General features: G+C 35.7%; 1 protein-coding gene across 1 annotated transcript; it reads left to right on the top strand.

Moving 5' to 3' along the window:
* The first annotated feature begins 2,308 nt into the window (after nt 1–2,308).
* LOC111046855 (nucleolar protein 6-like) lies at nt 2,309–13,069 on the top strand. The gene is made up of 6 exons (XM_039435264.1): nt 2,309–2,530; nt 3,804–3,956; nt 5,727–5,963; nt 8,148–8,169; nt 8,234–8,316; nt 12,875–13,069. The coding sequence occupies exons 1-6, from the start codon at nt 2,492–2,494 to the stop codon at nt 13,067–13,069; spliced, it is 729 nt and encodes a 242-aa protein (XP_039291198.1). The 5' UTR covers nt 2,309–2,491.
* Nucleotides 13,070–13,487: the final 418 nt, after the last annotated feature.

Below are 13,487 nucleotides of genomic sequence, written 5' to 3'. Positions count from 1 at the left end.
AGGTATTTTTATTTATAAAATCGAAAAAATAGATTTTTCTATCTTGCATTTCTATTGTAGGTTTGGCAATGGGATACCACTTTCAGGATATTTTGCAAATTTATACATTAATGAACACGAAAGATCTAAAATAATTGATAATATTAACCCACTAAAACAAAATGTTATTATTAGTACAGATTTTATGTAAACGATATAATAATGTCTTTATGAAGATTATGTGAAACATTGAAACTAGTAGTTGTAGTTTGTGTTTTTAATCTATTATTTCTATTTTTATTTTTCATAGAAAGGGTAACTTACTATAATTTCATTTTATGAAATGAGCTTCTATATTTGGTTTTGAATAAACAAGATATACTTACTAATGTAATCATTGATAAGGTGAGTTTCATTTCTAAATGAATATAAATTAAGTTTATTGATGTTGTTATAGAGAGCATTTGCAATAAATTTTAGTTATTCAATAACTGAGCTGTTTTGTTTACAGTTACCCATAATCTATATAAATAAAAATCGAACCTCAAATTTTGACATTCAATAACTTTTATTATAGAATTTTACTATAACTCTTTGTAGGTATAGAATTTCATGATTTCAATAATTTAAATAAAATGATGATCTAAATAAAAACTCTAATCTAGAATAATAATTGAGTTTCAAAAACCCCATTACTCTTATTGACAAAGATATGAAGAGTCTATCACAATAAACCTTGCATATTGACTAGCCTTCGTAGGTAGCCTACTACTGTACTTGATTGTTTATAATGTCGTTTTCACAAAACATTTTGCATTGCGCACTTGGAGTAGATAAGGCTTTATGTAAAGTTTATGTAAACTTTAGAGAAGAAATCTTTTTAAAACTAATGTTAGTGACGACCGTTTCGTTGTGTGCTGCATCATCAAACTAAATTATGTTCAAACAGTAGACTCTCAAAATTTGAGGGTTATTGTGGTGGGGGAATTAAACTCAGCTATATCAATGAGTTTTAAAAATACGGTATTTATACTTTAAAGTTTACATTTGTGATATATTCAACGAGTGAAAAATAATGGATATTCAATAAAGAAAAACAAAAATAATTGATTAAAATAGAAACAAATGAATACGGTAGGTACGCATAAAATTGTGATTTGTATAAATCATACAATAATCAAGAATTATTTGAATCATACAAGGATTCAAATAAAAATCTGAAGAAATTATTGGTATTTAACCAGTCCCATGAACACTAAGCAGCGTTCAAAGAAAATTTCAATTTATTTACTCCATTATTTCAATTTAATCAAGCGTGTTTCAAAAAAATACTGAGAATATTATTGCGTGGTCACAAAATATGTGGCAAACCTAACACTATTCATACAGTAGCATTTTATAGAAATTTCATAAAAATCTCTGATTGTGTTAAAAAAAGGCGTGTGAATGATCATTGCCAATATAGCCTAAGCCTACAGTATAGGTAATAACACCAAGTCCATAAAATTTATGTTAAGTTAGTTTGGTTTGCTTCAGGCAGGATTTATAATATTATGCTGATGCAGTATTTTGTAGATAGAAACACTATTTTGATGACTATATCGTCATGAACGTTAATAATTATTACAGAAATTAAAAAGATTGAATCATTGTTCTTACATTTTCTTGTTTTCAAAGTTATTTTTAAGAAATATCAACACAGTAGGCTATAGATATGATATTTTATTTGAATATTAAGGTACCCACCACACTAAGTATCGATAAAAAATGTGCTATAAGACAAGAATAGAGCGTATTCAACAATCAAAACTCAAGCATTATTTGCATGTGAAATATATAATTAATTTTAATGTGAAATACTAAAACAATCTTATTCGAAGTGAAGTTCATAATTGGCGGTTAGCGTGTGCAGTGCAAGTCATGGTTGGAAACCTTATAAATAGCTAGAGTATTTGGTGCTTTTTTTAAATCATAACGAAATAAGAGTTAATTTATTCATTCAAGTGAGTAAATCATTGCTTCATAGTTATTGGTTCTAGTATGAACGATGTCATCGTTGCATTTACTTGATATTGGGTAGGATATGTGGTTGCAATAAAAATACGTAAAAGATAGACATTCCAACTCTAAATATTATAAAAATACTATTAAATAGATTTTATCAAGAATAATAGAATTAAAATCGAATAATTTATTTTCATAATCTGAAAATACATGAAAATAGCTAATCCGTTGGGTTGGTCAAGCTGGTTATCAATGGTCTATTTGGTTTTTCTCTGTATTGAGGTAAAGTCCTATTTTGATGACTGCAGCCTCTTCTCTGTGCTGCAGCATAACCTAAAAATCCTAACCTAAAAATATTATTTACAATATTACAACGTGGTGACCAGCCTGATCACAACAGAACTGTAATTTTCCTAATTTAATGACTGGTTATGCTGTGATGGTTTGGTTATTAAGTGGTTAGTGTGGCATCTAATGGTATTACTTTCAAATTTCAAATAACGTTATAATGTCTCCAAGGTTTAATGTTACTGTTTTAAATAAACAGGTGTGTATACTTACTCAGTAATATCTCTTTGTTATTACAAATGTTGTAGGTCTATCATGTTCAAATATCCAATGTCGTGATCTTTTAAATGATCTTCTGATTTGATCAACCACTCTGAAACTATCTGTCTCAAGTCCGATTTCACCAAGACATTTGAATCAGGTTCGCATCACAACAAATGCACTGAAGAACTCATGATTTCTATCTTATTGATAACTAACAGTAAACCCATGCTCCGCAAAAGTCTCTTTTAAAACTTGACAGACTAAAAACCTGACCAAGTGGAATCTTGAAGAGTTTGAAGTAGGCCTAGAACCATCCTGGGTTAATTAAAAATCTAGGCTATATGAAAAAATTCAAGTAAATCAGTTGCCTACATATTATGCCTACATAATAATGACATATTATCTTTTATTTATAAAGATAATTTCCCAACTGCAAAATAAATAATTTACTAATAATCGATTAATTCTGAACATCGAAGGCGACAGCACAATTATTCGAAACAAAGCAATGTCTTTAGAGCATGTAAGTCTTTAACCTGAAGCCGCACTGCTGGATGGTTACACACAGCACAGTCATTTTGTTTTAGTCGGGGCGGTTATGGAACTGCACGCACTCTTGTCTATTGTAGATTGGTAAATGCCGTGTTCACTCAAGTCACCGACTACTGCTTCAATCATCTGCTAAATTATCCATGATTTGATAGGTGACACACACCTATCTACCGGCGGCTGTTGGATGACGCAATGATTATAATAATAACAGCTGATTTCTATTCCTGTGTGTGGCCAGCTCACAAATCTTCTCCCTTCAAGGATTACATTTTAACTTTGAGGGACCATAGGAAAAAGTCCTGAAGTCGGATTATAAATTTGATAGGCCATAAACCTGGTCCTGAACATAACGAACACAACTAAAAAATAATCAAATTCAGTGCACACATAAAAAGTTATTGAATCTCAAAATTTAAGGTTCGATTTTTATTTATATAGATAGATTTCAGTGCATACTAGTAGATTGGCCATGTTCAAATGTCTCTACCCAGCTTGGTGAAAGCTGGCATTAGATGCATCACAATTCGAGTGGATTGATTGATTAGCTGCCTTTATTAAAATGCTTGGAGGGCGAAGTTAGGGCGCAGCCGGCTCTCTCTTATACAACCCTCAATATTGACTTAGTATGAATGATATTCTTGTTTTCATCGAGTACTATTACTATTAAAGTACTATTAAGTACTATTAAATACTAAAGTGCCATTTGCTTTTTCCAGGACCAAAACAGTGATGACGAAGAAGTTGATGACTTTGAAAGTGATGATGACGATTGTGCTGATGACTACGATGATAATGATGATGATGAGGAAATAGATGTCGATGAAGAGCTAGAACAAGATGGCTCCGAGAAAGAACGCAAAAGAAGAGCGGTAAGTCAAGAGCCCTGTTCAAAATTAAATGCATTTTACATTGATCGAAAATGTTCTAAATTTGTTGCATCGGGTGCAGAATTCAGCAATTGTTATATCTATGGCCATCAATAGAAATGGCCATGTGTTTCTAAAATGAAACATTTTACTTAGCCCATGTGTTGTGAATGTTTAGAAACAGAAACATTCCTCTAAAAATCACTATAAACTTTGGTGTGATTGACGTTATAAAGTCAGTAAATTACCTGATCACATAAGTTTGCTATCCGTGTCTGTCAGTAGACAGTGCAGCTCAAGTTTTTACTTTCCTTGTCCTATTACCATAGGCAAGGAAAGTATTGCTTTCCGAAAAAAAATCAAGGTACCCCTATTTCTAAATTTCTATACGTTTCAAGGTCCCCAGAAGGAGTGGCCGTAGTCGAGTGGATCAGATGCTGGCTTCATGATTCAGAGGCCCGGGTTCAAATCCCGGGCCGGGCAAGATATTTATCTCGGGCCACTCCCGTGTTTCGGATGGACACGTTAAGCCGTCGGTCCCGGCTGCCTAAAAAGAAGTCGTTAGGTCATGTCAGAGGCCCTGGAATTGATCAGTTGCGACCTGAAAACTCTGACACCAGACCTGAGCCAGCCAGGTCACTCGATATTATTATTATTATTATATTATTATTTAAGGTCCCCTGAGTCCAAAAAAGTGGTTTTTGGGTATTGGTGTGTGTATGAGTGTATGTGCGTCTGTGTACACGATATCTCATCTCCCAATTAACGGAATGACTTGAAAATTGGAACTTGAGGTCCTTATACTATAAGGATCCGACTCGAACAATTCCGATCAAATGCAATTCAAGATGGCGGCTTAAATGACAAAAATGTTGTCAAAAACAGGTTTTTTGCGATTTTCTCGAAAATTGCTCCAACGATTTTGATCAAATCTATACCTAAAATAGTCATTGATAAGCTATATCAACTGCCACAAGTCCCATATCTGTAAAAATTTCAGGAGCTCCGACCCATCTATGAAAAGTTTGATTTCAGATTTCCAATTATCAGGTCTCAGATATAACTTAAACGATAATTTCGAGTGGAAAAGATTGAGCATGAAAATCTCTACAATTAATGTTTAGTAACATTTTCACCTAAAAATTGAAAATAATCTTGAAATTTGAGAAAATGTGATTATTTAATTACAAACTGTTGGCAACTGTTGATTCTATCAAATCATTCACTATGAAGAGATAGCAGATCTCTTGTGTATCCAGCGTTATTGTCCTGTCACCAGCTGGCTCTGATCTTTAAATAGTAGACTTGAGATGCGCGTGAACACTAGCGTCAGGTGATTAATTTCCATAACAGCAAGAAAAGCTGTCTGAGTGCGCCACATCAGATTTTTCAAGTTTTTAATTGAAGCACGGTTCATAATAAATCAGCTGTCGAGTGGATTATTTATAATTGCATGCAATTCATAACTCAAAATAATATAGTATTTTCTCTCGACCTTTCTCTGCTTTCAACTCGGGCTGACCAGTTGCCAGTAGGTCTTGTAGGAGATCAGCTTTTGATAGTAGCTGTTTACAACAGATGATTAGCATCTAACCGTCCCAAACCGTCATTAGCCGTTTTCACACCGATATCTCGCCGATACGACAGGACAGGACAGAATTTATTCTGATGGATAGTATTAGAGGAGGCTGTGGTTTATAACTGCGCGAGGTCTACTGTTCTCAGTACTATTAGTGCTATAACTACATTGATATGAATTTGACTTTTTCACAGACAAACAATGATGAGTCAGAACCGAAGAAGAAAAAGAAGAAGACGCCAGTCAGTCGAGCGCCACCAACAGTAGAAGAGATGACGCGACTGAGAGAGACCGAGACACTTTTCCATTCCAATCTGTTTCGGATGCAGATTGAGGAGCTGTTGCGTCAAGTTAGAACTAAAAAGAGAGAAAGAAGATTGGCTCGGATCTGGCTGGAATCAGTGATTAAGCAGTTGTCACCAGCCAGTGAGGTAAGGACTTTTGGTTCAGTAACATGTTCCCGGCAACGCACGGTTCGGGAGATATTCGCCGTCTTTGCTATTTTTAGGAGACATTTTTTTGAGTTGGTTGAAAACAGAAAAACATGAATAATAAGCCGTTTTGATGACTGAACCAGATTTGTAGAACACAATATTCTAAACACATTTGTTCGGTTATATTTTCCCGTCAGACGCACCGTTTACGAGTAAATGGAGCCTAATGCTAAGACAGTCAAATGTTCATCCATCAATGGTATGGCAGATGAAGCTAGACAAATATTTTCAGGCTCTTTCAACATCCAGTCTGTTTCTATACTTATGATCTTGATTGCACCATGGTTGAAAAGGCTCACTCACAAAGACATGATGTTGAAAATATCTTATCATATCAAAGTTAGGAATCTTAATGCCTTTTCATATAGAACTTTATGTTTAGGTTTCATTTTCCAACTTTCAAATGAAGAGCCAGCCGGAATGGTGATTTCTTGTGGAAGTGGGGTCGAGGGGATAGGTTGTCATGACCGTAGTCGACTACTTGTACACTCAAAAAAATGACACATTTCCGTCAAGTTGTCCCCCCGACTACTTGACACCTACTGGACCGGAGGTGCCAACTAGTCATGACCGTAAACGACAACTTGACACCTCGCAACCTCGCGACAGGGTGTCCCCCCGACTAGTTGTCACCTCCCCAGAAAGGAGACATGTAGACGGGTATGGCTCACGTCTACTTGTCCCCTAAAAACCGGTTTTAGAAGGGGACAAGTAGTTGTGGTGGCACCTAGTCGCGTACCCACTCTGAACAGCTGGAGTCAGAAAATTGGATTTCCAAAACGGGGCGTAGTAAATACAAAGCCATAGTGCATTCCGGTGACGTCAGCACAGGTAGGGCTCCTACATCAATAAAAACACCAGCTGATATAGATCATCTGAAATCAACAAAAATATGAGTTAGTGTTTTTATTGGTGTAGGAGGTGGTGAGTAGCCCTTCCTGTGCTGACGTCACCAGAATGCACTATGGCTTTGTTTACGGAGGTAGTGAGCGTAGTCGTAGTCCACGTTCCAATTAAATTTCGAAAAAAACTAGAAAATTTATCACAAAATAAAATAAAGATAAAATAATTTTGAAAGTTTCAGCTATTTTGAATTATTTGGGAATGTTTTATTTCGTCAAGGAAAAACGTTTCTAATTGAAGAAATGAGAAAATAAATATTATAATAAAAACTACGACCACGCCCCGTTTCGGAAAGCCAATTTTCTGACTCCAGCTGTTTAAAGTCTAGAACTTAGCTGATTCCCGAGCTCGGAAACCGGCCCTTAAAGGTTCTCTTTTCATTTTAGTATATGAGTAAATGGAAATGATAGGAGAGTATACCAGTCCTAACTTCATCTGTGATATAATTATAATACCGAGCTTCGCTCTGGAGTACAACAGCATGAAAAATTTATCACGAAAGAAGTAATTATAATACTTTTCATAGTTCATACAGAAATGCTCTATCTAATCACAGTAAATTGAGATTAATTCCCAGAGGAATGTAAAAATTTCCCTCACAAAGGCCCGGTTGCACAAAAGCCAGTTAAATTTTAATCCTGATTAATTTCACGTGAACCAAATCAGAGAAAACAATTTGAAAAAGATGATTTACTAGAATTAATCAGGATTGAAAATAACCCGGCTTTTTTGCAACCGGCACTAAGTACCTGATTGAATGATTACAAAAGTTCAACAGCTGAGTCATAATTTCGACACAGTCCACCAAACATGAACTCGCTCACTCACTTCCATCACCAACAGATGACGAAATAATTATTATCAGCTGTTTCTCCAAGGATGGATAATAATTATCCTTTTAATGTCCTTCAGCAAGTTTTCCCAGGGATGAGACCTAGTGCAATCGAATCTTTATATTACAAACCTACTATGTTCTGAATTTCGTGAGAATCGTTAGAGCCGTTTTCGAGATCCAGTGAATACAAACATATTAACATCTTAACATATAAACAGAAGTTGCTCGTTTAATAGTATAGGATAGTGATTTATATGAATCTACTGATGGAATTAGAGATTGCATTAGCTCAAATGCTAATTAATGAATAATTCTTATTAAACGAAAATCCTTATTAAATGCTAAAAATCACCCAAGATATTTTTTTTGTTTGGTTTGAGCAGAGTGTTCGGAAATCAAAGGTGAGTATCCGTTGCCCGATTTGCCCAAAGACGCAAAGGAGGCTGAATTCAAGTTTGTACCGCCGTAGATGTCAGAGTGATCGGCTCTTTCAATTCAGCCATCTGCATTGGACCAGAGATCGGCATTGATGTGGCCGTCGTAATGCCTAAGGTGGGTCTACACTTTATTTCATTTTTCGTTTCTATTAGATAGATAGATAGATTAAATAGCCCTAAAACAGGGGGATCAGGAACTTGTCAAAAAATCTAAATGGTCGAAGAAAAAAAAGACACAGCCCACAGTAACAAATACACAAGACACGGAAAAGAAAGCATTATACCATTCATGTGTAGTAATATTGAATGTACTCTTCCTTTGAGTAGAGAGCACTTTTGGAAAAATCTATCTTCATTGAGATCCAAAGTCGCGTTCATTCATACTCTTCATGAAATCAGGTAATATATTATATAATTGCATACCAGAGCTTCTGACGCCTCTCTTATAGAAAGTGGAGCGATGTATCTCTCTCTCAACAAGTGTTTATTCCTAGTATTATGAAAATGAACATCATCACCACGAGTGAAATAACATTGATTTCTCTTAACAAAACAAAGGGCCTCCAGATGTAGACACTGGGTAAAGGAAGAATTTTTAGACTTTTGAAATGGGGTCTATAGCTATTCCTTTGTCACTCCACAACCATTACCCTAATAGCCCATTTTTGAATCCTGAAAACCTCAACAGAGTCACATGAACGACCCCAGAAAACTATTCCGTAAGACAGTAATGAGTGGAAAAGACCAAAATAGATCTCTCCAGGGGATTCCAAATTGAGAAATTGTCTTAATGACCTTAATGCAAAGATGACTGAACTCAACCTTTTTTCAAATGCTGAAGATGAGCTTCTTGAAGCTATTAGTAGTTGCGAAATGACAGTGCTCAGGACTTGATGGAATCAATAATAGAACATGAAGTCGATAAAAAATGTATTGTAAACCATTAATTCACATATTAATTTAAGTCTGTCAAAAGGAATTTTTCCAAAAGCTATGAAAGAGACATGTGTTAGACCATTACATAAAGGAGGCGACAAAACAAATGCCACCAATTACAGGCCTATTTCACTTATAAGCAATATTTCTAAGATTTTGGAAAAACTGGTAAAGAAACGTCTTGTGAATTACATGGAAAAAAACAACTTACTATCTAGGAATCAATTTGGTTTTCGTGAGGGGAGGAGTACAGAAGATGCGGTATTAGAATTGTCAAATTTTGTCACAGATAAGCTAGAAAATAACAAAAAATGTGCAGCAGTGTTCCTGGACCTAGCAAAAGCTTTGACACTGTTAATCACAGTTTGCTGCTGAAGAAATTAGAAGCCATGGGAATTAGAGGAGTTCCTCTAGCATGGTTTAGATCATACCTCTGTGACCGGCGTCAAAAAGTCAAAGTTGAAGAACATCTCAGTTCAGAGGGAACGATGAAGTTTGGGATTCCCCAAGGAACAGTTCTTGGGCCAATTCTGTATTTGGCATATGCAAATGAGCTATGTTCAATTAAGATAAGAGGAAGAGTAATAGCTTTTGCTGATGATACGTGTATACTATTTGAAGGAAACACCTGGGAGGAAGTTTTTAATCTGGCACAGGAAGAATTGATCAAAGTCGATAAATGGTTAAGAGAAAATTTGCTTACAGTAAATGCAACAAAAACGAAATTTTTAGCCTTTTCTCTGACAGAACGGACGAGACCACCGGATTCTTCAATAATCCTGCATCACTGTGGAAGCACCAACAACCCGTGTGATTGCCTTCAATTCAACAAGTCAATGAAATAAAATATTTAGGAACAATAGTGGACAACAAATTCAAATGGGACAAGCACATTAATCTATCAATTACCCGGATCATAGCTTCTCTACAAATTCTATCAACTCCGTAAAATCCTCAACTATGAGACATTAAAAACTGTTTATTTTTCTTTAGTGCAATCAATTTTAAGATACGTCATAATTATCTGGGGAGCTACGAATTTTACACATGTTGAACCTCTCTATAAACTTCAAAAACGAATACTAAAAATAATAGGCTTCAAGAGAATCAATTCCCCACGAACATTCTTTTCAAGGACAGTAAAGTACTGAGTGTAAGACAACTCTACATCCAGGCTATCATCACGCGAATGAGGAGAAACAACGAACACATAAGACTGGCAGATCATAACCATCAAACAAGGCAGAGAAACACGTTCAATAGTACCAAGGAGAACACTACATTTGGGCAAAGAAACTACACATATTTGGGACCAAAAATTTATAATTCAATACAAGTTACATTAGGGAAGAATTCAATAGACACAGGTTCAAGAAAAGTTTATTTTCCTGGTGGTTGATATTGGAGTGGAAAATTGTGAAAATTAGTTAGACTGTAAATATTGAAACTATTTATTCTTCATCCACTCTTTACTGTTTTTCATTTTTCTAAAAATAACCTTCTTATTATTATTAATAGAACATTAATATTTATTTACTAATTCCATAATTTTTGTTTGTATTATACATTTTTACTAATTTTTATAAAAAACTTTATCCCATATCAGTGAATGAAGTTTGTAAATAGTAATTATTACACGCAATAAGCAAATAATTACTTACCCAACACATTAATATATAGTGGGGGTATATTTATTCATTGAAATTATCATTTATTCATTGTTGAAACACCGCTGATTTATGTAGTTATATTACAATACTATATTATCAATATTCTAATGTTGCATTCAATCTTCATTGTAATTAATAAGTTTTCATAATATGTGAAATTTGCTGCATAATTGGCTGTTGTACTGTAATTATTGTAGATTCGTGTATGAACCAGAATGTATTGTAACTTACTTGAATAAATTTGAAATTTGAAATTTGAAATAAAGTGGAATCGACTGTGTAATGTTTTTAAATAATTAAAAATCATCATGAAAAGTCATTAATATGGTAGTACATTACGTTTCTGGTAACATTTTACTGGTGACTGGAGTTGTTATTGACACAAAAATCAAAATAATCGTGAGAAAGAAAACTGCTGATGAACGCGAATAAGACCGCCACTCCATTGTTCTATTGTCTCGGCTGCTTGGCTGAGCCTGGCTGGAGGGATCAAATAACCGACTGGTTTGATCTTTCGTCTGTCCGCTAGGCGGAACTACGCCGACCATTGCTGGGTGGAAGATGTTAACCTAGCGCCGCAGTGCAGGATGGTTTCTTACAGCTTGGCGTTGTTGTCATTCGAGATGGGTGTCTGGCTTGGAAGTGTTTCGGCCGCATTGCAGGATGACTGTTAACGGTTGCCGGAAGATCAACAGCTGGATTTTTTTCGTTATTTTTGGTGATAGAGAAATTCTGATTGCAGATTCGTTCTCAGCGACCCCAAGTTTAGCCTAAAGGCTCAGAATGTCAACAATGTTTTTAAATAATTAAAAATCATCATGAAAAGTCATTAATATGGTAGTACACCACGTTCTGGAAACTTTTTACTGGTGACTGGAGTTATTATTGACACACAAAAATAAAAATAGTCGTGAGAAAGAAAACTGCTGATGAACGCAAATAAGACCGTCACTCCATTGTTCTATTGTCTCGGCTGCTTGGCTGAGCCTGGCTGGAGGGATCAAATAACCGACTGGTTTGTTCTTTCGTCTGTCCGCTAGGCGTAACTACGCCGACCATTGCTGGGTGGGAGGTGTTACTGCGGCCGCTCGCATTCCCACCAACGCTGCTATTATTTGCTGTCTCAGCGCCTAGTCCGATTCAGCCAAGCAACCAGCCTGCACTGCGGAGCTAGGTTTACTGCGGCCGCTCGCATTCCCACCAACGCTGCTATTATTTGCTGTCTCAGCGCCTAGTCCGATTCAGCCAAGCAACCAGTCTGCACTGCGGAGCTAGGTTAAGAGACTTATCGTCTCTTCCGAAAGACGAGAAAATTCAGTTATTGCAATTCTCCAATTTTCTAGCTCCTAGAGACTCTTATCAGAGTATAGGAATTGTCGAAATTTATAACATACTAGCAGGTAACCCGTGCTCCGCAAGGATCTGGACAAACTGGAACTACTGAGATCATGTTAAATTGAAAGGCCTATAACCATGCTTGGTAAATGGAGAATCTATATGCAAAATTTCAAGTTAATCAGTCTAGTAGTTCAGACGTGATGATGCGTCATTCATGAATTTCCTATGCCGTACGTGTATAAGCCAGTTCTTTTTTTATTATAGCCTAGTATGGATTGCACAAAAAAGAAGAGAATAAAATATTAATTTATTCAACACAGCAAAACGAAACATCATGCAGTTGAATATCGTCACTAAAATCTAATTGAGTGAAATATTTCCAATTCATTTATTAATTTGAGCCATCTCAATTGAAAATGTATAGTCTCCATGTTTATATTTAACTAAAATTGTATAGGAATTGCACGTGTAAAACTAACCTTATCTTGGACTGTGTAACTGATTAGTGATTTTGTTGCAGTCTTTGATTTTGTGCAACTAAGACCCGCTTAGTGTGTTTAGAAGTTTGTGTTTCTTCCATGGTTTTAAATTTACCGAAATAACTCAATAGTATATAGTTTCAAGTGGTACTTGAGTGAAATATTTCTAATCTATTTATTATTTGAGCCATCTCAATTCCACGTGAAAAACTAACCTTAACTGTGTAACTGTCTGTTGATTTTGTTGCAGTCGATTTTCGGCAAGGAAGATTACCTGAATGGCCGTTACTTGCGCAAGCGCGCACGATATCTGTGCAGCTTGGCAGAATGTCTGCTCACTATCGATTCGGTCGACACGCCTCGTTTCTGCCTACTCAGCAGTAATCCACTGAAGCCGGTTTTGGCATTTGGCCCCTCTGCTTCCGGGTCGACTGTTTCAGGTTAGCAACCTATATAGTGAGATTCATTTTCAGGAATGTTGCGCGGCTGAGATGATTAGATTTCTTGGTGTTGACCTGTTAAGTGGGATAGCTACGTAAAAGCATTGGATGTGAAATTGTCCAGTGCTATTTTTGCCTTGAAAACAATAGTCAGAGAGGCAAATAGAAAAACAGCACTATCTGTCTATCATGGCTATTTCATATCTCACATCAGATACAGTATCTTATTCTGGGGTAGCAGCCAAACAAACCTTCAGAATATGTTCCGTAAGCAAAAGAAAGCAATCAGGGTTATTGAGGGAGCCGAATCTAGGGATTCATGTAGGCCAATTTTCAAAAAACTCAAATTATTAACAATTCCAGCCCTTTTTTTGGATATTGCATCTTTTGTTAACATGTAATAAGCAGAAATTCATGGAGGAT

Source organism: Nilaparvata lugens, chromosome 9 (genome assembly GCF_014356525.2).
Source record: "Nilaparvata lugens isolate BPH chromosome 9, ASM1435652v1, whole genome shotgun sequence".
NCBI classification, from domain to species: Eukaryota; Metazoa; Arthropoda; class Insecta; order Hemiptera; family Delphacidae; genus Nilaparvata; species Nilaparvata lugens.
The sequence above is the reverse complement of the archived record's forward strand: the minus strand, read 5'-3'. Positions and strand labels throughout refer to the sequence as shown.